This window comes from Cupressus sempervirens, chromosome 3 (assembly GCF_028749045.1).
Source record: "Cupressus sempervirens isolate cs-2001-9-10 chromosome 3, ASM2874904v1, whole genome shotgun sequence".
NCBI classification, from domain to species: Eukaryota; Viridiplantae; Streptophyta; class Pinopsida; order Cupressales; family Cupressaceae; genus Cupressus; species Cupressus sempervirens.
Genome location: NC_143120.1, coordinates 64,238,061 through 64,265,146, shown reverse-complemented (window position 1 = coordinate 64,265,146; position 27,086 = coordinate 64,238,061). Strand labels below are relative to the sequence as shown.

General features: G+C 37.1%; 1 protein-coding gene across 1 annotated transcript in view; it reads right to left on the bottom strand.

The window, feature by feature from the left end:
- Positions 1–27,086, bottom strand: part of LOC149564798 (putative serine/threonine protein kinase IRE4) — a 282,390-nt gene that overhangs the window by 80,141 nt on the left and 175,163 nt on the right. The window contains exon 12 of the mRNA XM_089818380.1: positions 21,948–22,036. Coding sequence (XP_089674506.1) covers positions 21,948–22,036 — 89 coding nt within the window. The remainder of the gene's footprint in view (positions 1–21,947; positions 22,037–27,086) is intronic.

The window sequence follows — 27,086 nt, the reverse complement described above, 5'->3', positions numbered from 1 at the left end:
TCTGCCGATTCTACACTCTTTCTGGCAATCGCTGATGCTTCCCCTTCCCTATGGCATCATCTGATACTCATTCTGAGCATTTGTGATTTGTCGACGTTTTTTTTTTTTTGTAGAAAACCTTCTGCCACCCTTTGCCATGTTACGCCAATTCCTTATGCAATAACCTGGAATGCCATTCAAAATCTGAATGCAATAACAGGTAGAAGCCGTACGCCATATTTATCATTTATGCAAAACCCGTACACCATATTATATTGAAAATCCGTACATTGGCTGCTTCGGAAAATCCGTACGGCGACCATGTTGGAAAATCCGTACGATGGCTATTTAAAAAATTTGCACTTAGACTCGAATTCCGTACAGCAAATAACATATATGGGAAAATCCGTACGGCAAGATTTTTAACAAAGCCGTACGATAACTAAACCTCCAAAATCCGTACGGTGATTGGCTCCCTAAATCCGTACAATGACTGGCTCCCAAATCTGTGCGCAACCTTGCAAAGAAATTTCAAATCTGTACGGTGCCTATCTGACTGCATCTGGGAAATCCGTACAGCTATACTGCATTTGAAAAGTCCGTACTGTGACAGGGACTCAAAAGCCGTACGGTGACTGCATAAAACCCGTACATAGCCTCCCTGCTAAACACTGTACGGTAGCCTTTTAAAATTCGTACATTGCATCTTCATTAGAAAATCCGTACGGTGAGCAATTACAAGCCGTACAATGACTTTAGAAAAGCCATATAGTTACCTGAGACATCCGTACGGTGACTTCTCACACTTTTTTTTTTTTTAGTTTTTTCAATAGCAAAGTTAATTTTCCCTTCGCTTGTCGGCATCGTTGATCTGCAACGACGAAGCGGTCGCTCGAAGGCCATTCTCTGATGCAGAAGTCTTCCGGCCGTGGTATACCTTTAGCTTTGAGCCATTCACCGCCTGAGGCACTTCCTGTCCATCCAAAGTCCATAATTCTATTGCTCCATTGTTCCCTACTTCCCGGATCTGATACGGCTCGACCCACTTAACTTTGAACTTTCTTGGTTTGATCTCATTCCATTGTCCGAGTTGAAACCTGCTACGCCTGTTCTGTGTCATTTCCATATCACCCAGTTTGTTCCCGAAGTTCACTACCATGGACTCCGTCAGTTGCCCCTTCTGTCCGTCTATAACACATTCACTCTGTACTGCTACAACTTTTATTGAACCCTTCCTCTTTGTTGCCTGTGCAGACCGTATTGTGTGTCTTCCTTGCTGCTGGTACCTTTCTGCTATATTTGTGGTTCGACGTAATACTTTCTTCCGGTGCAGTCGTACAGTAGAATCTTTCCTTCTTTTGGGTTCGTATGGTATGTTCTTTCCTTTAGCTTTAGTCATACCCGCGTCTCCTTCTTCGGCTTTTGTGTGTTGCTTCGAACATTCGTTTCCTCCTTCGGCTTCTCCATGTTCCTTCGGACATTTATTTCCTCCTTCGGCTTCTCCATGTTCCTTTGGACATTCATTTCCTCCGTCAGCTTCTCTTTGTTCCTTCGGACATTCATTTCCTTCTTCAGCTTCTCTATGTTCTTTTGGACATTCATTTCCTTCTTCGGCTTCTCTGTGTTCCTTTGAACATTCATTTCCTTCTTTTTTACCTTCGTCGATCCTTAGCATATTACAACTCAGAAAGAGTTCGTAGTCCTCTATTTGCCAGTGGTAAAGACCGTTCACTGAATCCAGATCATCATCTCCTTCCAATCGTAGGACTCCTTCCTGATCGGGTTCCATACTCTGCCTCCTCTCATCGTCTTCTCCTTCGGAATCCGACGATAGAGCTTCTTCTCCAACCATCTGAGTGTGTAGATCGATGATATACTGCCGGCCTTTGCTTTCAAGTGATAAAGTATTTTTCTTCCAATCGTGTTTTGCCTTGGCTTGTATCAACCACCCCCGGCCCAGAATTGCATCATATCCTCTCCGCTTCAGTTGGATCACGACAAAGTCTAACAGGAACGGTTGTGTTCCAATTGTCACTGGTTGTGCTGTGAGTACTCCCAATGGCTTGATTCCATGTTGATCGGCTGTTAACAACTGGAAGGTAGGTGGCCACAATGTTGGTTGTCCCAACTTTTTCCAGGTATCCTTTGGCAGCATATTGACACCGGACTCTCCGTCCACAATTGTTTCCGTCAATACAGTCCCGAGAATTCCCATTTCGACGACTGCTGGATGGCTTCCGGATGAGAGGGCTAAGAGCATCAGATCTTCTGCACTTGCGCCACTTTCCTTCCCCTTTTTGTCTGTTGTACTTGCTCCACTCTCCTGCTCCCTTCCATGTTCTCTTGGTAGTTGAGCAGCGGGAACGATGTTTGTGAGTGCCGATCGGAGCTGAGGCATAGTGAGCAACAGATCACTTATCCTGACGGGTATCTCGGCTTGCAGTATTTTTCGTACAATGTTCTGTTCTGCGCAGTTCCGTATGGAGGTACTCATCGTGTCCTTCAGGTGTGCCGTTTCTATCTGCGTTGCTCTCTAGATCTCTGCCCGTGCTTCCTCCAATCTCTTCTTTTCCTCCGTCGAATCAGGGTATAGCTTTGCCTGCTTCCGAGTGATTGCCAGTAATTCTTCCTCGTCTGTCCCAACGGTAATCAAGTTTACTCCAGACTTCGGGCACTTAGCATCGTCATGATCGCCAGGTCCACACCATCGGCATAGCAATTTCGGTGTGTTTGCCATTGTGCACTCTCGGGCAAAGTGACCCCACAGATTGCATGCGCGGCATTGAACTATCGGCCGACCATTTGCATCATACTGAATTCAACTCCTTCCGCATGTATTGTTGTTGTTTTGACCGTGCCGGTTGTTTCTGTATCCGCCTGATGTGGCACCTTTCGTACTGGTGTTCCCGTTTCCTCCTGACGGGGATGCCTCCTATGTCAGGAACACTTGCTGCGGTGTTCTTGTTTTCAAGTTGAAAGGGCATTCCTTTACCGGGTGTCCCATAATCTAGCAAATCTCACAAAATTGATCTTTCGGGCATGATCCCTTCGTATGGCCTTCTTTCTTGTACTCCGTGCACCATAGGTCATTGCCCTTAGTCTCCTTGTTCATGTTTTTGAACTCCCTCATCATTCGAAGCATGTCCTTCTGAAGAGCACGAAATTTCTTGCTGCTACCTTCATCGTCCCTGCTATCTTCTCCCGAAGGCTCGTCGTCATCTGAATCGGATGAGCTGGTCTTCTTCTTCTTCTTTGTCTTCTGTTCATTTTCGAGGTTCAATGCCCGATTGTATGCTTCAGTATATGTCGATGGTGGCATGATCTTCATTTTTTTCCGCAACTTCGGGTGAAGGCCTTCAATAAACCATCTTTTCTGGAGCCCATCTGCCGGCTTATTCTCCATTTTACTGATTAAGTCCTTCAACCTCCTAGCGAATACCCATACTGTTTCATTCTTCTTTTTCTTGGTATTGAATATCTCCGCTACAATTTCATTATCGTCGCGCAGGAGTTGAAATTCTGCGATGAACTCCTTTTTAATGTTATCCCAACTGTTTAACTTTTGTGGATCAGTATCAGTAAACCAATCAATCACAACACCCCGCAGGGTAGTGGGAAATTGTCGGATCCATTCATTTGCATCTGTTATGCCATTTGCCCTCCAGATTGTTTCACATGTTTTACAATGTCGAATGGGATCAGCTGCTTCATCACCATCAAATTTAGGCAACTTTTCCTTCGGACCTGCCATTATCACTATATGTTGAGGGTTTTGTTGTGTACCTGCGTTGTTTTGCACTCCCGCACTGTTTTGAGCACCCTCGCTATTCTGCACACCCACACTATTTTCAACACCCGCACTGTTTTGGACACCCACGTTGTTCTGCACACTCGCGCTGTTCCGCACACCCCCGCTGTTATCGACTTCCGCGCTGTTTTCAACACCCGCGCTATTTGGTGAAGAAGAGGGTTTGTCAACCAAAGCTGTTCGTTTCGGAAGTATATCTCGGACGAAGAGGTCACTCCACGCTCGTGCTCCTTCGGCACTTCGAGCCGTGCGAGTCAATCTCCTTCCATCAGGATTCTCTTCTCGTGGCGTATGCAGGTTTAGAAACTCCTCCCTTGCTTCTTCCACCAAATTGAGCCACTGTCGAGTCTCCTTCAACAATCCTTCTGCGCTCTTGTTTCCGTCGGCAATTTTCTGAAATCTCCTTTGACGCTCTATCTGCTGTGCCAGAATTAAATTTTCCTACGCGACGCATATGTCATCCTTTTCCTTTAGCTTATTCTTATCTTTGTTCAACTGATTCAGCATTTAATTCATATCCGCCTGCCTGCATACCAAGTCCATCGGGCAACAGCGCCAAATGTTTACCGCATAATTAATTAAGAATTGCAAACAGATAATGAACACGAACTCAAACAGTAGAACTCTTCTTATTATTTGCGTATGCCAAGATATTACATTAGGTTCTGATATGATGATTACAATGCTTCCCGAAGGGGTTATAAATACTTTTCGAGAAACCTTCCCAAAGGTATCCGTCGGCCAGATACATTACGTCCGCTACAAACTATTTTTCCGTCGGCTACATAACAAGAACTTTCCCGAAGGTACCCGTCGGCTAATACAAAAACTTTTTCGAAGGGTCCTATTAGATGATACACAATTTCTACTGATGACATCATCCCCCCAAAAAGAAAATTCGTCTCCTGACGACTACAAAACAAAACTCAAACAACTAATACAACAATAAAGATCTGCCATATCACTTTCACATTCATCCCGTTGCATCTATAGCCTTTGCTAACACAATACTGACTCCTCAAGCTGACCTTGATAGCCACTTGTGCTTCTTTCTCTGCTTCCAACTCCTCGGTACCTTGAGCCAAGTGTCGCTACACTGCCTCCAACTGGATGATCAGCTCCTCCCGAGCTCTCTACGCATCCACCAAGATAGCTTCACGACCAACACCTACTCAAATGCTTGAGCCAAGTGTCTGTCTACCAGAGGCACTGAGAGTAGGTGTTGGCCGTGAGGCTATCTTGGTGGATGCGTAGAGAGCTCGGGAGGAGCTGATCATCCAGTTGGAGGCAGTGCAGTGACACTTGGCTCAAGGTATCGAGGAGTTGGAAGTAGAGAAAGCAGCACAGGTGACTCAGCATACCCAAAAGTCGGAAGCAGAGTCTAAAGCAGAGAAGGCAGCATAGGTGGCTATCAAGGTCAGATTGGCTAAGGAGACAGTATTTTGTTAGAAGAGGCTACAGACGCAACATGTTTTTGGAGACTAGTTTGGTGCAGGCATTGGAGGAATGTGAATGTGATGTGACGAAAAAAGATCTATCCAGTTATATTAGTCATAGTTAATCTATTCCATTTTGTTACTCTGTCTCGATAACTTTGTAATTGTCATCCAAAGACGACTTTACTTTTTGGGGGGGATGATGTCGGTAAATTCTATATTGTAGCCGATGGGTAGAAGTGTATTTGAAAGGGTGTGTGACGGTTGAGTCACCCCTTCGGGAAAGTATATGTATACTGTTTGGAAGGGACTTTGGATCATCATTGTAATCATCTTAATAATATTATAAGCAATGAAGTGCATATTACGTATATGAATAAAGTATCAATTCTGTGCTATATCTTGCTATACTACATGCAATAAATATCCTTTTACCCTATATAGTAAACAAATTTTTCTACCTTTACAATAGTTATATTTTTCCGAAGTATACCAAGCCAAACTCTCCCATTCATGAATGTGATTCTACATCCATTATGTTCAAGAGCTGAGATAGATATTAAGTTTCTTTTGATTTCAAGTAAGTATAGTACATCTTTTAGCTGAATTTCCATGCTTGATTCTAGTTTGATGGTACAGGTCCCTACACATCTTACAGGATGTGCAGAATCATCTCCAATAGTCACTTCTTCATCAGTTTCTTCTACCATAGTTTCCATATTTTCTCCAAATCTCGTAATATGTCTGGATGATCCGCTATGAATTACCTAGGTACTTGGTTTGTTTGATACTTGATTTGATAATGCAAAATAAAATTAAAAAAATTCAGATTCTTCTTGTGAGTTTATTTTTCCAACGTGGGCATAAGATGTTTGTTTCTTTGTCCTGTCAGGACAGTTTACAGCATAGTGCCCATATTGGTCACATCTAAAACATTGGATTTGTGAAGTACCTATTTTATATTTTCCTTTCCCATGAAAATTCTTATTTCTTTTGAGGTTCTTCTTCTTTCCTTTCTTCTTCATATTTGTATTAAGAACTTGTATGTCCTCATCTAAGGATTTTTGTTTGATTCCTTTTGGTAATAGCCTAACTTCTTCTTGTAGACAATCAAATCTTAGTCCATCTAATTTTGGGAGTTTTGATCTTGCACTAATGCCTTGTTTGAATGGTTCTCATGAACTTGGGAGGCCACCTAGTGCTGTTAGAGATAATTCCTTACTGTCTATTTCATATCCAACATTAGACAATTAATCTCTAAATTCTTGATGCGGGAGCATCTTGGGTTTGCTCAATGGCTACTTTGGAGTTCATGGGAGGAGGCTCGGTAGTTTTTTTGGAGGGTGCTTGGACTGGTACTCAGTTGAAGAAGAGGTGCTCAGTAGAGGTTACTCGGTCATCTCTTGGCAGTTCTTGGTTGAGAATTCGGTGGATGAATGGACTTGGCGATCCTGGAGGCGCTCAGTTGTTGAAGGAGCTCAGCATGGCTTGTGGGCACTCGGTCGTCGAAGAAGCTCAACAGTGCTTGTAGGAACTCGGCATACACAAGGATGCTGTGAAGTTATTTTCTCCCTCAAGGCAATCCTCGAGTCTTATTGCACTTGTCATTTGAAAGATGAATTTGATACATTAAAGGTATGCAATCTGAATTCTCAAGTTTAATTTTAGGTTTATTATAACCATGGCTTTGATACTATGGAATTGAATTACGCTTCTATCAGATTGTATAAGTTCTAATTTTATCAGTATATATATGATGATCTGATATGTACCTTTTGTTCTGCTGGTATAGATTCAACAAGGATTTGATTCCAGTTCTAATCTGCAATTCAAATGGTTGATCTCCTTAATACAAGTGTTCGATCTGATGTAAGATCTTCTATATGTTAAATGTCACTGCAAATGTCTTTGCTTGATAAGAATGATCTGATATACAACTAATGTATCTCGATGACTATGGAGGTAATGGGTCTGCAGTAGCAAGAAGTATAGAACTGTATGTTTATTCTTTATTCGATCTGAAGGAGAAGAATCTCATTTATTGATTTCGATCATTACCTTCCTTCATTGATCTTGCATTTATAATATAATGAAGGGTTGCATTGATCAGTTAGGATCTTTCAACTCCAAGAGGCACGATTTGTCATACATTACCTTCCTTCATTGATCTTGCATTTATAATATAACGAATGGTTGCATTGATTGGTTAGGATCTTTCAACTCCAAGAGGCACGATTTGTCATAGTTAGTATTCACTAACTAATCCAGTCCTTAAGGACTTGATTAGTTAGTGAATACTATCTATCTTTGTCATTAGTGATTTAAGACGATACATACCCGATCTGAATATATATATATATTGATGCAAGGAATTCACCTTAGTTAGATGTACAGTTGCAGTCTCTAGTGAAATGACCGATGCTACTCATCAACAATCTCCCCCTAAATTTATGCTTCTCTTCATAACTAGGAAGTGTGTAAACTGCAATTTACACTTGCAATGATTCATTCATCTTTTTTAATTGTCTTCTTTCTCCAAACTCTTAGAATTCTCCCCTTTTGATTATTCTGCCTTGAAGTCCATGAGGTTTCACTATGTTCTTTATCATTTTCAAGTTTCTTCCTCCATACAGAGATAGGTCCTTCTTGTTTGTTCATTGTATAACTTATCTTGTATTCTTTATATGATTTCATGTTCCCATATCTGCAATATTGTGCTAAGTGCCCGTACTGATTTCTACTTCTCCATCCATTCTGTGTTCTGCAGTCTCTAGCTCTATGACCAAAATAATTGCATGAGTAACAATGTCCATAGAAGTTCTATTACATATTAGATGTATTATCTTGTTTAGGAGGAAAAATATTTCTTATACTGCCCTTCTTATCATTTTTAAGTTCAACTCCTTTGAATTTTGTGGGTGAATCTTTTGTACAACCACCTTCTTTAATAAAGCCTTTGAATGTATGATCATAATGCTTTGAACCTCTTTCATAACCTACTCTGTCTTGTTGGAAGATGGCCTTTGATTATCAATGATATTACTCAAACTTTCAGACTATTTCCAAACTTAAGATTGGTATTTAATTTGATAGTGGTTTTCTCTAAATCACTTTTCAACAAGGTGACTTCTTCCTCCAATTTGGCACAATCTGCTTCCTTTGCATTTAACTTCCTCATTGTATCATGCTGAAATCGTTTGACATCTTCTACTTGTTCTTTCAAATTTTCAATTACTTCATTTTATTCCTTCGGGATTTATATAATTCTTGGATTTGTGACTTTTGTTTCCCATTCTTTTTCTTAAGCTTTCCATTTTTTTGTAAGCATAGTCAAGTTCCTCCATGACATCAACATCCTCTTCCTCATTCTATGCCTCTTCTTCATCTTCTATATAATTAGTGGATCCTTCTTCGAGTTTTTCACCATTTGGAACTTCTTTAGCATTTGATTCATTGCTTCCATTATCTTCTTTTATCATCTCGATTGCATCATTCATAAGGTTGTCTTGAATTTTTATATCATCATTTTCTATTAGCATGAGTATTCCAAGTGCCATCTGACCACATATATTTGCTCCCATATTATCACTTGCATTTGATTTAATAATGTCAATACCTCATGGACTTGCATTTGATTCAGCTCCTTTTTCAAAGAATTCATCATTGATAACTTCAAGTCTGGTAGTAGGTGCATTGTTATTAATATTTTTCTTTGTATATACTTTCCTCTTATTTCCTTTCCTTTTCACCATGTGTGCTCAATAGATCGACCTTCAAGTGGTTAAGCTTTATGGAAGGAACCAATTCTGATACCAATTCAAGAGCACACTATTATATTGAGAGGGGGCGTGGATTGGTATTAACAAATTTGCCAATTTAAAACTTGTATTCAAATAACTAACTTCAAATGCTGAAATGAACAATTATGCAAATGAACAAATTTACGTGGAAAACCAATGCAGGAAAAAACCACGATAACAAATGCTTTTATATAAACTTTGGTCTTTTACAATGATTTGTAGGCTATGACCTACTAGAGGCTACGACCTCTTATGTTTATGAGCACCGACTGACTAGAAGCTCCAACTCCCACCCTTGGCATGCACCAATCTACTGGATGCACCAACCCCCACTGCTGTCTTTGTGAGCACCAAACCATTGTACAAACTTTCTCTCCACCTTTGCAATGTTGCTTACCCAACTAATGATGGACAATTAAATCATCCTTTTATTCTCCTTTTTATAATCTATATCTGCATATATTTCTCTGCTTAAATAAGTTTCTTCCATATAATATCCCTTTGTAATCTCTTTTAGATCTGCAATAAACTCATCTTTTCTACTCAATAATCTTTTATGTTTTCTTCATATTTTTCTTGCATACTTCACCACTCATCTTTTTACTCTCTTCAAATATATTCTATTCTTCTTCTTCTTATATATGCCTTATTTCATTCCTTATTTCACACATCTTCAAAATGATTTTTCATTATATTATATATGCCTTTTCGTATCTCATGGGAGAATTGTGTGTTTATAAACTAATGACTATACATAACTAATAGTTCAATTTTAATTTCCTTAGCTTTATTCTTTCTAATTTTAATAAACCACCGCTTATCCTGACTTAATTCGCAGCATGTCTTTAGTCTTTATAAACATCTGCATGCTCCAAATCAATTATATTATTTAATCTTGTTATTGCCCTGTCATCATTGCTGACTTGTCCATATAGTTCTCTGCAAATTGTATGATGTGGGTTCCATTGTTGCTAACCCGTCATTTCGTTGTTCTTCCAAGATTCACGACACCATCTGTAGTTTATATTTCTTAGTCTCGCTCTTCATTCTGAGGCTGGCTCTATATATACACTTTTATATATACACCTGCAATAAGTTCGATCTTGTTGTGCCACGCTGTTCTTACATTTGCTAAGTCTTTGTGTTCAACATGGCTTCCTTCACCCTGTTTGTGGTTATTGTTTCATTCCTCCATTGTTCTTTTGAATGACTAATACTTTAAACCAATATTTTGAATGATGTTCAAGAATGGTAAATATAATGTCTTCATTGCCCGATGAATTATATAACATCTTTGCTATTAGTGGTTCATACTCTTGTTGAATCAATCACAGTCAATTTTTATTGCAATTGTGGTGACCATAAATTTGTTTCTTACTTTAATGATGCCATCTTCTATCATTTGCGATTCACGTCAAATTTTATTTTATCGTTTCCCTATATCATAGTGCTTGATTTCTTCATTACCTCTTTGATGATGTTGCACCTTTCTGTTTATGAAGTACATGGGTAATATATATCTTGTCTTTGACTTTAAAGGCTCCCACCATTGATTCATTGCTGACTGATATGCCTGATACGGCATGTATTATTGCTCTGCCATCAATTTGCTTGCTGCACTCTGCCATTAAAGTTGGAAGTAGCTTTTACCATCTTTGAATTCTACGATTTCTCCTTGCCGTCGATTCAAGCTGTTTTGTGAATTTTCATCAAATCTGTCCCAAGGATGTTTTCCAGAATTCACACCCTTCATCATTTTCATGCTGCCATCTGCTGCTTCAAATTTGAACTCCATGATTCTCCTGATCTTTTGTAATTGATTTCCTCTTAATTCATGTCGTTGCCCTATATAATCCATTCATTGCATATAAGATGGTTTCTGTCTGTTGTCCTCAGACAGCTTTTGTATGTCAAACTCATGATATGTATATACAAACAAAGTTGTATCATCAGATATCTTTCACTTCCTATTATGCACACCAAAAATCCTATGGCATCCGCAGGCTTCAAATATTTGGTTGAGTATTATTTGGTCTTTGTTCAAAAGCTATTCCAATAGAACTGGCTTCCATACTTGTGATTCAAATGTTGTTGACTTTATATCATCTGGTTCCCTTCATAATCACCATCTTCTATGTAAATTGCTGCTGCCATCATTTATTTATATGTTGGTTCCATCATCTGTTTATATTTTGGTTCCATGAATTCACACATAATTTAATATTGAAGGCCCCTCATGGTCACTGAAATTTGTTGTCTATACTTTCAACTACATTCATTCTTTTGTTGTCTTTGTATCACATTGTCTCATGCGTCTTTGCAAGTGACTTCTTTGTCGTGTCATGTGAACAATCTTCTAGTAGCATATTGATGAGTGCTGCGTGTATATTACTAATATTATTATATATATCATGTTTGTATATATTTCTATTACATGGGTTGTCTCTTATTATCTCTGTGAAATCACACATATTTCGTGTGTTCCTCTTTTACATCTGCGTAGCTGTATGTGTCCTTTTCATGTTAATGCCTCTGTTCTATATATTCACTGTTGGTTATGATTGCTATTCCTGTCACTAACTTTGGTAGACTTCTGTTTATATAGACTTTTTATTTTGTTATTGCTTATACATGTGGTCACCTTCCTGGCACAGCTTTAGCTCTTTATTCCTTTGACATCAATTACAATACTTATGTCAGTATACAAACTAACTATATTGTTAATTTAATATAATATGTCTTATTATAAATTGATAATACAAAGAAATATATAATGCATATGAAAGAACTCACTTATAGAATTTAACTTCCATTTGGATTGGTGGAAGGATTACAATAAGGTGCCCTTAACTCAAGCCTAGGTCCAAGGGCAGAAACTTTATTCCCCTTGACCCCATGCTTCATGGGATTGGCATACCTAAGAAGGCATACCTAAGAAGGCCTCACCATCCCCCCTCGTTGAATTGCTTTTCATCTATATATATTTCACAAATAGTGCCTTTGTGTTATGTAACTCATGCCCATTCCACCGCAAGCTTTATCTACTTCCTTTGTATGATGTAACCCATGCCCATTCCCTTGCAAGCCTTATCTAGTGCCTTTGTATGATGTAGGATGGTCTATTCCACTGCAGGACTTACCTATCTTCCAAGGTATTAATGCCACTTTTCAGGACCATCCTCCATAAATTGTTCCTTTGTATGATTTAACCATGCACTTTCCATTGTATAATATAGCATGGTCCATTCCACTGTCGAACTCACCTATCTTATGAGGTATTAATACCACTTTTCACTGTTTTCTTTCAGAATAATATGTTCTTCTCCCAATTGTTCTCCCTTTTTTTATCTTCAAATGGAACCTTCTCCCCCTTTATATCTACTTTCAGTGTAGGGAGTCACACCCTTTCATTCGTTAATGCCCTTATGAAAGGTTCACACCTGTTAAGAATCCCAGGCTATGGATCTGCTGTAACTTGTAATAGCATTTATGAATTTCTATGTACGCAAATGACAATTCAATATTGATAAATACTGAATATTAATATCTAATTCTGAATCTTATGCTTGCAGTCACCGAACTCCAAAGGGGGGAGCATTAATTGATTTCAATGTCTCCCTTTTGTGGATCAGATCTGCATAAGTATTCATAGAAGAAACACATCACATGAAAGGACATATCTCCACAAAGTGGAGACATGTATGTTCATGACATGTCTCATGAACGTGCCTTTTCATATCAGGAATTATTGCTTAACAAACACAAATGTTAAGTTCAATCTGCTTTGATCTTGCACAAATAAAGAAATATCCAATCTGAAAATAATCACTGATAATAATGCTTGATCGGGATCCTATATGAAACATGAAATAGAAATAATCAGCAAGTAATAGTCCCTTAATGCAGATCGATAATAGACTTGGGACATATGGTGCTTCAATCAGTTATATGAATGATAATTAATTTCCATGAATAATGATGTAAAAAAAATTAAATATGTATATAACATAAAATCAATCATCATTCTATATCTAACCAAAGCTATTATCCTCAACAACATCATTTGGTTATGAAAAGATACATTGGTTTCACACCAACCATTGCCCCTCTCACTACTTATTTAATCTTCACCTTTCTCTCACTTACCAAATCTATCTTTACTACTTTCCAAATCTGCACACCTCCTATTTAAGATATGAGTATCCTATTCCTATTTTCTTCTTTCCTTCTCAATTCTTATTTCAAATCTCACCTATCTTCTCTAAATCTTCTCTAGATCTCCACTACTTATTTTCCCCATTCCATTTGATCTTTCTTCTCTTTTATATCCTCTCATTTGAGGGGTAGGTCACATCTCTTCATAGTTGTCCCTCTTCTGAAGTGTCACAACCCTTTCAAAGAGTCACAACCCTATCAAAGAGTCGCAACCCTTCATCTTTTGAAAGTCACTTGTTTATTTTCTTCCCTTTCCTATCCCTTACTACCTTCTTAATTCATGTGCTCCACTCTTTCTTCCTCATGTCCATTTTTCCTCAAATGAAATTCTCATCTCTCCTTTTTGTACCTTTCATGTGACAAAGACAAAAAATATCCACTCATGCCTTTTGACCTTTTGTTTAACTTAACTAATATTTGATTATTTCTAATATTATTCTTTTATATTTTTTATTGGACTATTATTTGTTATTACTTAATTCTACTTCAAGGAGACGTGATACTGAATATATCGAGAAATTTAATACAATATTGTTATATGAAGTGTATTAATAACATGATAACAGCAATAAATGCATTTGACATTATGGGTTAGGGTTACTTTTATACCCCCATTTTGATGCAAGAGCATCTTCCATCAGAAAATAAAGGGGGAAATTTTTTATATTTTTTTTATATTTTCAAAAAAAAAAAGTGAAAAAAAAATTGGAGAGAGTGACGAAAATTAGAGGAAAAAATATTTAAAAAAATAAAAATCGAGAAAAGAGGGAAAAATACATTTAATAGGTGGCATTATTAAATGTAACTTGTTGCTTGAGGGTTTATTTAATGTAACTTGCTAGGCCTACTTGTGGCTTGGTTTGGTATAAGTAGAGGGCCTTGTCATTATTCATCATCCAGCATGGAGAAGATGATGTGGAGGAGGAGTGAACATTAAAGAGCGAGTAGTTGCTGCTTGGGAAACAAGGAGATTGCTTGGTGGGCTTGCAAGCACAAGTTGAGATCTTCCTTGGAGGGTTCTACCAGAGTGTGGATCTAGAATAGCTAGGGTTTGAATTGGATCTTGAGAATCTTGCAAAACTATCACTTGCTTTGTATTTGGCCGTAACCAAGAAGACCTTACAGCCCGACACATTGCATGTAGTCAGTTATTTTATGAATAAAGAGTTGTGTTTGGTATCAGATCTTGTATCTTCTATTGTGTTTCAGCTGGGTGGTTATTTCCTAGGGGCTAGGACATCTCCTTTGGGGATTCTCCTGCCTTCCACTGCATTTGATGGTATCAAAGTGAAGGTTTTCTGAGCGTGTAGACAGATCGTCGAAGTTAAGGTAGTTTGCACTAGGACCTTGGGCTGAGAGTAGTTGATCTGAGAAGATCTTGATTTTGTGGTGGGTTGTTCTTTCTGGAGTCCTAGATCTCTTTGTTGTGTGGTGGCAAATCATGGTTTTGACTTACAATAGCAGAGGACTTACTGATGGATCGATGGATGCAAAGAGGGAAGGTTGATCTTGTTTGGGAAGATTGATTTGTTGGTGATTTGTTTCAGAGGGTTTACTAATATCTTGGAATATGGCTCTAAGAGGATTGGACTCTAAGGTGATTGTGAATCTTTGTGATGTGGTGGAGAAGAGGTTTTTAGAGATGTCTGCTCGGTTTGAAGCTAGATTGACCAATCGAATTAAGGAAAGGATGGCTGAGTTTCGTAGAGATTTGTCAAGTTGGAGTCTACCGATCCGGAAGAGAGTTGTTTGTCTATTTAAAAGACTTGTTAGAGAGAGAAAAGGGCAGGGCAAGGTCGAGGTAGAAGTTGGTTTTGTTGATCATTTTGAGGAGTGTGATGCGAAACCTGTAGAGCAACTCACAATTGTTGCTGCGGATATTCCTAACCTTGTTGATGCTAGGATGGAGACTTATTTTCATGATCAGTTGGTTGTGTCTGACATGGAAATTACGGAGCACTTGGTCATGGATAATTAGGTTGTTGTGGATGTGGAGTTGGATTTTGTTGGTATAGATTCACTGGTTGCTGATGTTGTTGAGGATTTACATGATACTGTAGATTTGTATGTTCATGATTTCCTGATGGTTGACATGGCAGAGGATTTACATGTTGCTCTTATTGTGGATTTAGGTTTACATATTGCTCACTTGGTTTTGGAGTTACATGGTGTTGCATACATGAATTTCATGTTTGAGGATATTGCTACTGCTTGTTGTGATCAGTTACAGGGACTCTTGGTGAAGCACTATGTTCAGTTTGTTCCTAGGAGCGAGCATGCTGATTGGGTTGCTGAAGTTCATTTGATTTTGATGTTTGGTTCTCTTGTCCCTGATGGATTGGAAGACTTTGGTGAAGATGAAAATGGTTGCAGATATTTCTTTTGGCGTCAAAGTGTGGGGCACACTTGCCTATCTACTTAGGGAGTCTAATGCAAGAGCATCTTGCATCAGAAAATAAAGGGGGAGATGTTTTTTATTTTCTCAAAAAAAAAAGAGAAAAAAATTGGAGAGAGAAAGTGATGGAAATCAGAAGAAAAATAATAAATAAATAAATAAAAATGGAGAAAAGAGGGAAAAGGGCATTTAATAGGTGGCATTATTAAATGCAACTTGTGCCTTGAGGGTTTATTTAATGTAACTTGCTAGGCCAACTTGTGGGTATAAGAAGAGGGCCTTGTCTTGTCATTATTCACCATCCAGCTTGGAGAAGAGGATGTGGAGGAGGAGCGAACATTGAAGAGCTAGTAGTTGCGGCTTGGGAAGCAAGGAGATTGCTTGGTGGGCTTGCGAGCACAAGTTGAGATCTTCCCTGGAGGTCTCTATCAGAGTGTGGATCTACACTAGCTCAGGTTTGGATTGCATCTTGAGGATCTTGTAGAACTATTACTTGCTTTGTATTTGGCTGTAACCAAGAAGGCCTTACAACCCGACACATTGCATGTAATTAGTTATTTTATGAATAAAGAGTTGTGTTTGGTATCATATCTTGTATCTTGTATTGTGTTTCCATTGTGTGGTTATTTGTTGGGGGCTAGGACATCTCCTTTGGGGATTCTTGTAATGTTCACATTATAAAATAAATTATTAATCAAACTATTGTTAATGGGCCGACTGATTTAATATATCTCGAACCCATTTTTGTTTTGTTTCTATAGTTTTGTGTAGCCATTGGCTATATTTGTACAGCCTCGGAAAGTTTTGCCCGACAGGTATTTAAGCACGGCTTGTAGGTAGTCATTAGGCAAGCATCCTGGATTACGTATTTGCATTGCAAATTCCTGTTGGGATTCTCTGTTGTTCGCCATTTCGGAAGTGAAAGATCTTCCCTACTTGGCTTCTCCGATGTCGGTGGGATTCAACCCTCACCCTATTCCATACCATGTAATACTTTCACTCGAATTTGGCAAATCAGAGCACCATCTTGTAGCAATTACTAATTGAAGGATTATTCGTGTTCAATCTATTGTTTGGCTTTATTTCATGATTTAGGATCTATAAGTTTTGCTTGCATGACTAAACCCTCATTCCCTCCGTACACCATCCACTACCCTTGGTTTGGCACAACACGCAGTGCATCTGTTCGTGTTGCAACATTATGATTCCATACGACCATCTCTGCTCGTGCTACAACATTACCATACCGTACAACCATCTTTGTCTGTACTGCAACATCAGCATACCGTACGACTCTCTAGGCTACCGCGCGGCCAACCAACACCACTGTCTGTACTCCATTCCAAGCTACCATACGGCCTACCCCAAACAATCCAAACATCACTGTTCCATTCAGCTGTACTATACGGCTATATAGTAGTTGCCTATCAAGCACACGAGACCAACGAGTTGCTGGCCATCAGGAACTTGAGACCAACGGGTACCTAGCCATCAGGCACATGAGACCAACGAGTACCTGACCATCAAGCACAAGGGACCAACGGATACCTGGAGCACACGAGACCAATAGGCACCTGGCCATTAGGCACACAGGACCAATGGGTAATTGCTATTAGGCACACGGGACGAACGAAACTGTAAACATTCAGTGGTATCAAAGCAATTGTCTTCAGGTCAAGGTCCCCTTTGGATCGTTTGCCCCTTCGACTCGAGATTCCCTTCGGATTGGGTCCTCCTTCGGAACAAGTTCCCCTTCTGATCGAGATTGCCTCTAAATAGAGATTCCCTTCGAGACGAGATTCCTTCAGGCTGAGTCTGCCTTCGAAACATTACAATTTTCTTGCCTTGCACTGCATCACAGTTTCAAGTTCTCCTATGCTACAGTTAATGTTGACTTTTTGGGTTGGTGTTAATAGGACCAAAGGAGTATTTCAATGTCAAACATTTGTCTAGGACTGACTAATTTTAGTAAGTTACTATATTTATTGTATTAATTTGGACACCAATTGGGCTATTTTGGTAAAGTTTGAGTAACTAGTCTCATTCTTAGTCTTTCCTTGATTCCTAAATGCAATATTCAGCTTGGGACTCGATGAATTTCCAAAGGGCAAAAAATATTTTGTTAGTTCACTCAAATATTTTAATAAAATATTAAAAAGTTGATGTCAATGTTAAGGAGGTAAAACAACATTTTAATATCATTTTATATGGCTTGCTAAGTTTAAAGAAATTGAAAAAACTAATTGATTTTTTAAAGAGCAAAAAAAGTGCACTTACAAAGAAATAGTGAAAAAGCAAATAGTAATTTTCTAGAAAAAAGTGGAAAACAAAACGTGTTTTTTTCAAAAACCAATTAATAAGAAAAAAAGTAGTTTTTCCTAAAATGGCTCTCAAGTTATAAAAGGAGTAGTTGTGCTCTCCTTTGAAAATATGCTAAATAGAATTATTTCTAATACTTTCCCTACTGAGAAAAAACCCCTATAGTGTTTCTAGAAGTTCAAATCAACCTTCCAAAGGATGAAATGATAAATCCCTTTTGAAGAAGATTGACCATGGTAGTGAAAGATCTATTCTAATTTCTAGCCGACTCTTGGAAATATCATAGCAACATTAAAGGACTCAGCAAGTCCGGCAAGGACTCGATGAGTCCCGAGGCAAGGTGGCAAAAATGAGGCAAATTGCCTTTGGACTCCGACTCGGCTGAGTCCTGACCAAGCCTTCGCTGACTCGCTAAGAAGGCTTCCTCAACTGACTTGCCAAGTCTTGTTGGTCGGACTCTGCCATCAGCTAACAAAAAATAACAACTTTTTCAGCTTGGGGGCAAGAGGATTTATACAAATATAACATTTAATCATAGTTACACCGCCCTATTGTGGAACGGGGGGACAAGTTTCCGAGATGGGGGACAAAGGAGCCTTCATTTGGGGACAACGGCAGGGGACGGTGGGTGGCGGGGGGAGCAGGGGTGCATATAGTATACATATTGTACTTAAAATGCTAGTTATAAAAAGAAGTACTATAATATAAGATATAAAGATGTAAAAAACTCAAACATTGAATATTGCATTGAAGTTTTAAAATGGAACATTATGATTCATGATCAAACAATGAACACTGAACATCAGCAAATGAAAGAGTGTCAAATTATATAATTTTGAACAAAGAAGGAGGAAGGAATGGGGCCCATATCCCATTATAACAAAAATAGAAACAAAAAAATATTTTTATAATGTATTTTTTTTCATATTTTTTAATTTGCCCCATCTTGTTGGCATAGGAGACGTCTAGGCATCCCCCCGCACCCATAAGGGACGCGGGGACATCTCGCCGTCTTTGATAGAGGTGGCGCTTCGAGTGTTGCCACCCAAGACACCAAAACAGCATCCCCCTATCTCAGGTGCGGCCCAGGTTTGGCAGGGGGACGCGTCCCCGTGTTTCACTACATTTAAGAACAAGTTGCATTTATTTTCCTTCTTATACATTAAGTTATATTTGAATAAATATTGTTAGGATGTTTGAGATAAGTTTCAGCTTCATAGGAGTTAAACTATAGATTCTAGATTTTGGGTGTTTTCAAAATATTCCAGGCTTATCCAAATTTAAGGATTCAGCATGCCTTCAACTGCGTTATCTTGCACAACTTTTCTTGACTATTTGAGGTCAAATTGAAGTTGGAAGTTGAAGATCCTGTCTTCAATGATGGAGACTTGGAGTGGGTTGATCAGGTGGATCGAGAGGCAGTGGTAGTGTTAGTGGCGATTGCAATAGAGGAGGCTAGAGCATGAGGAGACCTAGTGCAAGACATAGAGGTCGAGAGTGATCAATAATCCTCTGATGATGAGGATTATGAGGATGAGTATGAGGATGAGAAGGATGATCACGATGAGCATGTCACTGAAGTTCAACTTCACACACAAGGAGAGATGATGGCAGTAGAGTCTTCCATGAACTATCTTAGGCATAGTCGTAGGAGGACATAGGCTACTATGAGCCTCTATTTTGATATATGTTTTGAACTTTTGATTCAATGGATTGCATATTCCATGAATATTATTAACATTTTATAGTGACACTATATTTCCATTATTTTATTCAATTTAACCTAGTGTAATTTCTTTCAAAAAATCACATTAATACTTGTGTGATCTATAAAAAGTTATGGATGTGTGCAAAGTACCTTCTATTTATCTCAATTATTGTGCATTTGATGTTAAATGGCTAAATGATGCATGGAAAAACTTAAAATCCTTAAAAATCTTTTTATTTCATGGGTTTTTTATTGTCGAGTCCTTGCCAAGTTCGGCCGCCGAGTCTAAGTCCGAGTCTGATTTTGGCTTGCTGAGTTCGAGGTTGGTAACAATATATCATACAGGTATTTGTTTTAAAAGAGGGAGAAATGCTTTTTCTTGAAACTTATGAACTAGTGATGCCACAAATGAGGGACCTCATCCCCAGTAGGATTTGAATATTGATGGCAAGAATAACAACACAACAACTTAACCATTACAACATGCCATTTTTGGCATATCATAAAGATATTTCACATTTACATTTAATCGACATATGTTGGTAGTTTTTTTCAAAGAATGAAATGCAAATAACAAACAATATGTCCTAACATTGAATATTTTGAGGGCTTGTGGTTCTCTCGTAGAGTTGGGTTTATTCACATATTCTTGCCATGAGCTTGTTTTCTTGGGCATGGAAATTTGGAAAGGTTTGGTAGCTTCTTTCTTTGTTCGGACATTGGCTTTGCATGACTCCTTAAAAGCCTAGGCATGGAATATTTTCATATTATATATGCAAATTTATGTCTCTCTCAACATATAACCAAAGACCTTCGAGTTTTCAGAGTACAAAATCTTTGTTGAGGTGTGTCTTTGATAGTTGTGGAGCCATTAACACTAGTGAAAATGATGAAGGAATTTGCATTAAGGGTTGAGCTTCCAATAGGGCTTTTCAGTCTTATGTGAGCTGCTGTAATTCTTTAATTAGTTGCTGTTATATTAAACCTCATTAAGGGATTACATTATTCTCTACTGCTGGTGCTTTTGAACTCCAATATAAGACATTGCTTGGAGTTGATTTATCAGTCTTTTCCCTGCTTTCTGGACTGAGATTTATGGCAGATTTGGGGATAGTATTTGAGGATTGGAATCTTCTGTACACTTACAAAAAATTCTGCCAAATGCAACCTCAGATTTGGACATGTAATAAGAGGATATCTGTGTATATTAAAGCTTAATGCTTGCTGCAAAGAAAGGTCAGTTTGAAGCCATTTCTCTAGTTTTCTGTTCAAAATCAATATGTTATTGTAGATATTCATGAGCGGAAGCTTCTTGTATTTGTGCATTAACATTGCCATTCAAAACAAGGCAACAAAATCAAGGCAACTCTGCAATTTGAAATTTATAACCAGTAAACAATGAACTGTTTGAGAAAATATACACTGCCAAGGGTTTGACAAAACCACAGCGAGCAGTCCGTTTAATGATCTCTACCAATAAATGTACACCTACTGTTTAAAAAGTACCTACATTGCTGAGTGGATGAAAGAACTGCAAAACATTTTAGTGGCAAACAGGGTAGGATACTACAGTTTCAATCAATACTTTGCATTCTTACGTGTGATGCAAAAATATAACTGTAGCATTTCTGAGGATTCAAGTATTGGTGTCAAGTTTTCATGAACAGACATTCTCGCATATATGTTTGATTTTCAAGGCACTGGCAACAGTAGTTGGCATACATTAAGTGCAATTTTGGGAGCTAATCAGCATTTCTGTTTACTTTGAAAAATACAATGTTTTCATTATATTAAAGAAATATGCAAGATAATTTTCCCGAAATATGCAAATGGTAAGTGATATCCTCATCAACATAAACAAGAATGTGTGTTCACTGTTTTTGTAGCTATAAACCACCTGAGTGAATTCCGGCAGGCACTGAAGCTTCATCGCAGTCCTTATTTTCATGATATACTTTATCTAAATGTAGATATTTTCTACAAAGCAACCCTAATCTAAATATAGTTACTAACTTACTACAGACGCACTCTAGCCAATCTATGTAATCTGAAACAGAAGTAGTTTAAAATTCAGATGAATATACAGTTATAAGTAGAATTATATAATATTGTGCCCTAAAATGATTATCAAGCTATGCAAAGCAATTTTAACTGTGTGCAAATCAATGAAAAATAAATGCATCAATGAAGCTTCTAAGAATTACTCAAGACTAAAAGCACAATAGTATTGTAGAAATCATTGCTGAGCATTATCACAAGGAATTTTGAGACGAGAAAAAGGGATTACTTATCAATCAGGTCCTTTGCCTCATAAGACATGTCTTCGGGGACACTTGGCCATGGAATTTTTCGGTTAAGAATGTTATCAAAAATTATCTGCCAATCAACCAACAAATATCAGAAAAAATAGCTAAATATTTCAACTTCTTAAGTACAAATGTTTACAAACCCTCTATGTTACCATTTCCAAATGCTAGTGATCATGCTGCCAAAGTTATATAATGATTCTAGCAAAAAGGCCAACATTCAGCATAATGGTTTTAGCCAAATTGGACATAACAGAAGGGCTGTATAAGTCGAGATATTCAAACTAAGAAATTATGGGTATAACATGTATATTTCCATTCTCAAAATAGTTTCTCACATCAACACTCTAATCAAGAGATAGTAGAGTCTTCCTCTTATTCTTACTAATCCGGTGTCTAAACCAGAAATCCTTTTGCAGACACAATCCACTATCCTAAACAATTAATTGACATGATTCATGTATAGTTATACTTTAATGACATTAGATATTGAGAATTGAATATGCAAGGGTTGATGGTATATATTAGACCTTACATTTTTTTCCTAGCATAGCAACCTATAAGAACCTTACCAGTTCTAACCCAGAATTGCATCACAAGTTTCACATACTTAGCATGGAGATATCTTTTTTCTCACTTCTTGACTTGGTAGATGATGTCATGTACTTCTTAGGATCATGGGTGTCATTTTGTTCTCTGATTTCCCTGAATATGTTATTCACAAAACATGATCTAGGAGATGGAGTAAGTGTAACCTTGTAATCTTCATCAATTAAAACATTCTTACTTGCGATGGTGGGGTTTTATAAAGGATTGACTATTCCTTGTGATGTTGGATGATCATTTCTTGTCTTGACCTTTTCTCGAGTTTCATATTGTATAACTGCACCTCTCCTTTTTTGATGTTACAACTTCAAATGCCTCCATTATATGTGAAACTCATGATGCAACTATTGTATTGCAATTATCACACTCTAGCCCCTAAGATGTTTTTGTTATTTGCTTCCCCTGTTGGGTCCAAAGGATGTATACTTTGCTCCTTAGGCCGATATCTTCCCTGGCATTCAATTTAGTCCTCTAATGATATATCTTATGAAGATTGTTATTTAACCAATCTAGTCACCATTGCTCATATAGATTTACTAAAGTAGGTTTTATGTTTTCTTCTTGTTATTACTTTGGGTAAGATGTAGGGAGCATTGGTCTAAATCTAGGGTTATGATGTCTTGAATATTAATCATTTCCTTTTCCCCATTTTCTATGACCGTTACCAATCACAGCTTATGTTAGTAATCTCAACAATTGGTCCAATTTCATGTGTTTCTTGACCATGCATTGATGCATGAATATCTAGAGTTTTCATATTTTCCAGATTATTATACTAGTTCCTCAATCGCTTCCCTTTTCTTCCGAGCTGAAATGTTCATTCACAAGCTGACAGGATTTTGTGCTCTAATACCAATTGTAATGTCCCCTTTTTCTATGATATGGAACACTACTGAATTCTTCACAATTCTTGTAGGTAATTAATTTTTCTTCTATTTAACTAATAGCTGATTGAGGCTTGATTGCAAATGCATATGCAATATAATTAATTTAGTTCAATTTATGTACAACTAATTATGATTACATAAACAAACAATATTATAATGATATGTTAGTAAAGAGCCTATAACACAATGGTAACTTGTGAGCCTTTCATTTGGGAGGTCTTGGGCTCGAGTCTACTCAAGCATAACAAATTATAATAATTGATCACAATGAATAATAATAATTAATTTAAGCTTTGGTCCGTTACCTAAAAACATATTACAATGATGTGTTTTTATTTCTGATATTCAGGAATTGCATGCAATGACAGAGGGAAATTTTAGTGCCATGTACTTTGTTTCGGATCTACAATTAAGAATATGCATCTTAGACAAGTCATCTCTAACATGTGTGCTTTGAATAATATGTTGTTCCTAATATGACAATAACAATATGCTTTGGGATGCCATTTCTAACTGTTACTTTATATGGTTGCACTGAAATGGAAGATGTCACGACCTAGCTTATGCTACCTATGTTTTTGTTTACTACATTGAATTTTTCTAGTTTCATTCAACTAATGGAGCCATGTTCAAAATTTCTTGATTTAGAACTAGGATTGCCAATTGAACTATTTTAATGTATATTGGAAAGCATCAATGTTCATGTTATTACTCAATTGGATAAAACTCTCATTAAATTATATATATGCGATGTATAAATAATTTATGTCAAATATTACAAATTTGAAATAATTTAAATAGTGTATATATATATATATATATATATATATATATATATATTTTTTTTTTTTTTTCTTTTAAATTTTTTTTTGATATAAAAACATAATTGTATATTCATAAAATCACCTCACATATAAATTATTACAAAATAATACTATAATATATTGGAACGACTGAACGGTCTTCATTATAATCTTGCAATTGTTTTTAATTTCACGTCTAGGTTGTTGTCCTACATTTTGTCACCACAAAATATAGGTAACAGTAAGAAACTTTTTTCAAAATAGTTTCGTATTTCAGTAAGATAATTCATCATTTAATTGGCCAACATTAATCAACCAATCGACCCCAATTTGCATAATGAATCCTTTTCTTGATTTTGAAGACTTCAACGTCCTTTCTTGCATTTTTGAGTGTGTGTTTAGTTGCTTTTACTCTTTTTGTTTTGTCAAATCTCTTGCTTTTAGTTGCTTTTACTCTTTTTGTTTTGTCAAATCTCTTGCTTTTAGTTTTCCCTTTCATTCGGTATATCTTAGGACTTAATTGGACTTCGTAGTCAAAAGATATGATCATTTAAGTGCCCCAAAAGTGGACTCTACAGGAGCAATCACATATTTAAATATAAATGTTATCATTTAATGTTAACATTTACTTTTTGAAAAATATAACTTAAAAATGAATTTATGTTATGTTTTTAAGTTACTTTATCACTTAAGTGACTATAGTGCAATTTATGTAATATTTTCATGTTGAGTTGCTTTTTAATTTTTCACTAAGTGACTTTATCACTATATAGTTCTAATTAATGTTAAGTTTTACTTTATCAACATGGGCAAGAAACATGAAAACCGTTATGAATACGACTCCCCTCCGAAAGTTCCAGCTCGTAGGCGACTCCACCAATGCAGTGAACTACACAATAAGGACCATAAAATCATGGCTTTGGTTTTTCTTTTCCCCTTTCTTTCAATTAGGATTGTCGGTATGGCTGGAGCTTGAGGTAGACCAAATCTCCTACTTTGAAACTCCTCTCTATTCGGTGTCTATTGATATACATCTTTTGTTGATTCTAAGCGCGTTGTAAATTTTCCTTCAGGCATCTCAGGATGTCCTATCCCTCCTGAAGCCAGTCCCTCAGCCTTAGTGTGCGACTGTCTCCCAAAATTGTGTCGATGAAGAAAAGGGGTTCGTAACTATATAGAGCTTTGAATGGTGCCATCTAGATGGACATGTGGTATGTTGTATTGTAACAATATTCCCCTAGGTGTATCCATTTGACCCACGCACGTTGTTATGCCGAAACGTAGTTCCAAAGGTAACCTTTGAGCCACTTGTTTACAATCTTTGTTTGTCCATCTGTCTGAGGGTGATAACTAATACTTGGTGACAATTCTGTCCCTGCCAACCAAAACAGTTTTGACCAGAAGATATTGATAAATTGCCCATCTCGAACACTAACAATGTTTCAGTGTAACTCGTAAGACTAAAGACTTCTCTAAAAAACAGATCAGCAACTTGTGCGGCATGAAAATATGAGGCGATGGCGAAGAAATGTGCGTACTTTGTCAGTCTGTCAACCACCATGAAGATACAATTCTTTCCATTCACCTTGGGAAGTCTAGTTATGAAATTCATTGAGATATTTTCCCACTTCTATTTTGGAATTGGTAGAGGTTGCAGTAACCCGGTAGGTAGAGTATGTTCGGATTTGTTTTGCGGCAGACCGTACACTCTCTTACTACAATACGTCTCCTTTAAGACCTTTCCATGAAAACCTCTCCTTGAGACATCTGTAAGTTTTGAGGAAGCCCAGGTGTCCGGCTAAGGGTGAGTCGTGTACTTCCTTAAAGATTTTTTGCTTCAATTTGGATTTCGGCATTAAATATATCCGATTCTTATAGTAAATGATGTCATCCAAATAAAAGTACAACCCTGTGTCACCATTTGTAAAGGAAAAGGCTAACAAAAGTATAAGTGTTCACCTTCAATGGCATAAAATTGGTATTATTATTTTGAATTTGGAAATGAAGTAAACTAATGAAATGTGTAGAAATGAATGAATTTTAGGATTATAATGTTTAATAATTATTTGGAATAAGAATTGATATATTTTCCTAATTTTTATAGATAATTTTTTAGGTGTTGAAAAACACTAAATATTAGGGGTCTAGTTCCCACCAAAAAACTAGATGGAAACAAACTTATTTCTCTTTGATCTCAGACTACGTTATAGATAACATACATATCTAGAACAATCAAAAATCAAAATCGGATTTAGACCTATATTCTCTCTTTTATACGGATTGAAATTTCAACTCACACGAAATCAATAGTTTTCATCTCCCACCAATTTTTTTAAAACAAATCTATTCTAACCAAGAGAAAAAGTATACATTCTAGAAGAGGACTCTCTCCTCTAGAACGTCATATAATTTTGAGATTCTTTTGATATGAATCAATATTTTTTTCTTTCTCAAAACCAACATCTTTTCGAGTGTTAAAATACGTGGTTGTGGAATTTTTTAATCACAATATACTATATCTAATTAAAACACTATAAAACTTACATGAGAATATTCTTGACTTTGAGCTCTATAAAATGATGTTTATATGTTATTAAAAAATTATCATAAAAAATAGTAAGAGTTATTAAAACACCACTTTACTAAAATAATTTTATTTCTTTAGTAATTGAGTACAAACTGGTATAAAACATGCATTTAATAGACATTTCAAATTGGAAAAGTGTGAGACCATATATAACTTAGCTAGAATGAATTTATCTAGATCATATGCTTAAAAAAAATTGAATTTTAGATAGAAATACTCAAATTCAGTCGTTCTGAT